Source organism: Lucilia sericata, unplaced genomic scaffold, assembly GCF_015586225.1.
Source record: "Lucilia sericata isolate MDLA Ls3-8-SP2 unplaced genomic scaffold, ASM1558622v1 Contig001799F_arrow, whole genome shotgun sequence".
Classification (NCBI taxonomy): domain Eukaryota; kingdom Metazoa; phylum Arthropoda; class Insecta; order Diptera; family Calliphoridae; genus Lucilia; species Lucilia sericata.
In genome coordinates, this window is record NW_023995698.1 from 19573 (window position 1) to 22717 (window position 3145).

Here is a 3145-nt window from a genome sequence, read left to right on the forward strand (position 1 = left end):
TGACGTCGAGGGTTGAGGAGACGGTGATCGCGATCGAGAGTTCGAGCGTGTTGGGCTTATCCCGAAATCTTTTAAAAGCCTAGGATTAATATGGAGTAGGGAGTGATGAAACTTGTTACAATGTCGACAGCCGTGCTTTGAGAGACAAGTTCCTTGCGAGTGGTCGTGAGCTAAGCAATTTTGACAATATTTGTGAGTTCTCACGGCATCGAGGCGTTCTTTCATGTTCATAGCTAGGAATTTGCGACAGGTGCGTAATGGGTGCGGACGAGAGCATAGACGGCATAGGAACCTGTTGTAGTTGCTAGGCAGCTTAATGTGTTGTTGGCGACGATTATTGGAGCTTTTGGAGTTTTTGGGTTGGCGTTTAGGCATGATGCTCTGAAAGAAATAAAGTTGGTTGGAAGATCTTAGAGAATGTAGAGAGGAAGTGGATGACTAGGATTCGAATAAGCAAACTAATTTATGGTTTGCCCTTTTTATTAGATCACGTTGCGTATATATGTCGGCAACTCGAACTTTTTTATCGGATCCGGTATGCACTTTTTCAATTCTACCTAGCCGCCAAGAGTTTGAAGGGAGATTTTCATCCTTTATGACAACTAACGTCCCGGGTTTAACATTGTCTTCGGAAGTCTTCCATTTAGTTCGTTTCTGCATCTCCTTCAAATATTCGTTTTTCCAACGAAAGCAGAAATTTTGATGAACTAATTTCAGACGTTGCCAACGATTAACAATTGATATCGGACTTTCGTTAATCTTAGGATCAATAGGACAAAGGATAGGAGAACCTATGAGGAAATGACCTGGAGTTAAGGCGGAAAGATCTGATGGATCTTGCGATTGTGGAGAAATAGGCCGAGAGTTGAGACAGGCTTCAATTCGAGCGAGAAGAGTGGAAAATTCTTCAAACGTGTATTTAAAACAACCTACGGTTTTACGGAAATGTGATTTGAAGCTCTTGACTCCTGCCTCCCAAAGGCCAACCATATGCGGAGCACCCGGCGGAATAAAATGCCAGGTCAGGTTCTGGTGAGCGTAGCTGGAAGTGAGCAATTCGCGAGACGATAGCATGAATTCTCTTTGGATAACCTTTGACGCTCCTACGAATGTAGCTCCATTATCGGAATGTAGATGGAGTGGACAACCACGACGAGAAACAAACCTGTGAAAAGCGGCAAGGAATGCAGATGTGGACAAATCTGTTGTAGCTTCCAAGTGAATAGCCTTCGTCGAAAAGCATACAAACACACATACATAGCCTTTAGTCATACGAAAACCTCTACCAGAATAAGATTTGATATCAAATGGACCTGCAAAATCTAGTCCCGTATGAGTAAATGGACGCGAAATTTCAGATCGCTCAGATGGCAAGGCAGCCATCATCTGTTGCTGACATCTTTTCCGGTAGATAATACATGGTTTGCATTTTCAAATGGTGGTTTTGATAAGATTTTTTACTTTTGGAATCCAGTAATGAGTTCTTATCAAGCGTAGGACAAGCTGATTACCACCATGAAGACTAATATCGTGGACAAATTTGACTAAAAGCCGTGAATATTGGCAATTATAAGGAATAATGACAGGATGTTTCTCATTGTACGAAAGACCCGGAGAATTCTCGAGTCTTCCGCACGATCGGATAAGTCCTTCGGAATCTAGGAATGGATTAAGATTCAAAATGGAACTGGACGAGGATATAACTTGTCTGGAAGATAAAGCTCGATATTCGGCAGGATAGCCAACTTTCTGGCAATTGGTTATAAGTCTATCGCGAGCAAAAATGATCTCTGAACTAGATAAGGCAAGTGAACTTTTATGAAAATTAGAACGCAATCTTGGGTGAGTGCGGAAAAGAAATCGGAAAATGTAAGATACAACACGAAGTGCCCTAGGAAACGAGGAAAATCTTTCCAAAATATCCTCATAATGTTGGAAATATGAAAAGTGCACTTTCACATTCTTCTTTTCAATTTCTGTATCAGGTATATTTGCCTTATCAGACATTGGCCAATTTGCTCTGGATTCTCTTAACCAATCAGGACCAAACCACCAAAGATGGTTGTTGACGAGCTCTTTTGGATAAACTCCACGACTAGCTAAATCTGCAGGATTGGACTCTGAGTTGACATGATTCCACAGTTTTGGATCAGTAATTTGCGTTATTCTGGAAACCCTATTTGCAACAAAAGTCAGCCAAGAACATGGAGGTTTGGCTAACCATGAAAGGACAATTGTGGAATCAGTCCAACAGAACAAGGAATAATGACTGATATCAAATTGAGGAAGGAAATTATCAATCATATCCGCCAATAATACAGCACCACAAAGCTCTAGTCGTGGAATAGACAAAGTTTTTACAGGAGCTACTTTTGTTTTGGAAGCAATTAAGTGACTGGATATCTTTTTACCGTCAGCTATTCGGATGTATAACGCGGCTGCATATGCTTCTTCGGAAGCATCGCAAAACCCATGGATTTGGATTTCAGCGTTAGGAATATAGTCTACCCATCTGGGAATCCGGATTTCATTAATATAGCAGTAATTGGATTGGAAATTCTGCCAGTGCTCTAAGGATTTCGGTGAAAGAATCTCATCCCATTTGGTACCTTCTATCCAAATCGTCTGCATCAGGATTTTTGCTAGAATCACAACTGGAGAAAGCCACCCGGCCGGATCGAATAATCTTGCAATCTGCGATAATACTTCTCTCTTTGTCTGAATGGGCATTCCATCGAACTCCTAGCGTCTTCGCTGTGCTGCTGTCGTCAAAGGTTAGGAAATCTTCGCAGAGCAAATGGTTAACGGGAATATCGTCAATGATTTCTTTGGAATTCGCCGTCCATTTCCTCAGGGAAATCCAGCCGATTGAAGTGCAAGTATTAACTGCTTTTTAGATTCTTTCGCTTCTTGAATGGAATGAGCACCGGCCAATGCATCGTCAACGTACATGGAACTACGCAGAATAAGGCTAGCTTTTGGATAAGAAGCCTCGATGTCATCGTCTAATTGGAGTAGAGTCCGAATAGCGAGGTAAGGCGCGCAATTTACGCCGAATGTCACTGTTTTAATTCGTAATCTTGGATAATTACGTTTGGATTATTGCGGAATAGGATTCTTTGGAATACAGTATGCTTCGGATCGA

General features: G+C 41.7%; 1 protein-coding gene across 1 annotated transcript; it reads right to left on the reverse strand.

Moving 5' to 3' along the window:
- Nucleotides 1–233: 233 nt before the first annotated feature.
- Nucleotides 234–1383, reverse strand: LOC119612687. The gene is made up of 2 exons (XM_037968534.1): nucleotides 608–1383; nucleotides 234–381 (listed from the first exon to the last, which is right to left on the reverse strand). The coding sequence occupies exons 1-2, from the start codon at nucleotides 1381–1383 to the stop codon at nucleotides 234–236; spliced, it is 924 nt and encodes a 307-aa protein (XP_037824462.1).
- Between the last annotated feature and the right edge of the window lie 1762 nt (nucleotides 1384–3145).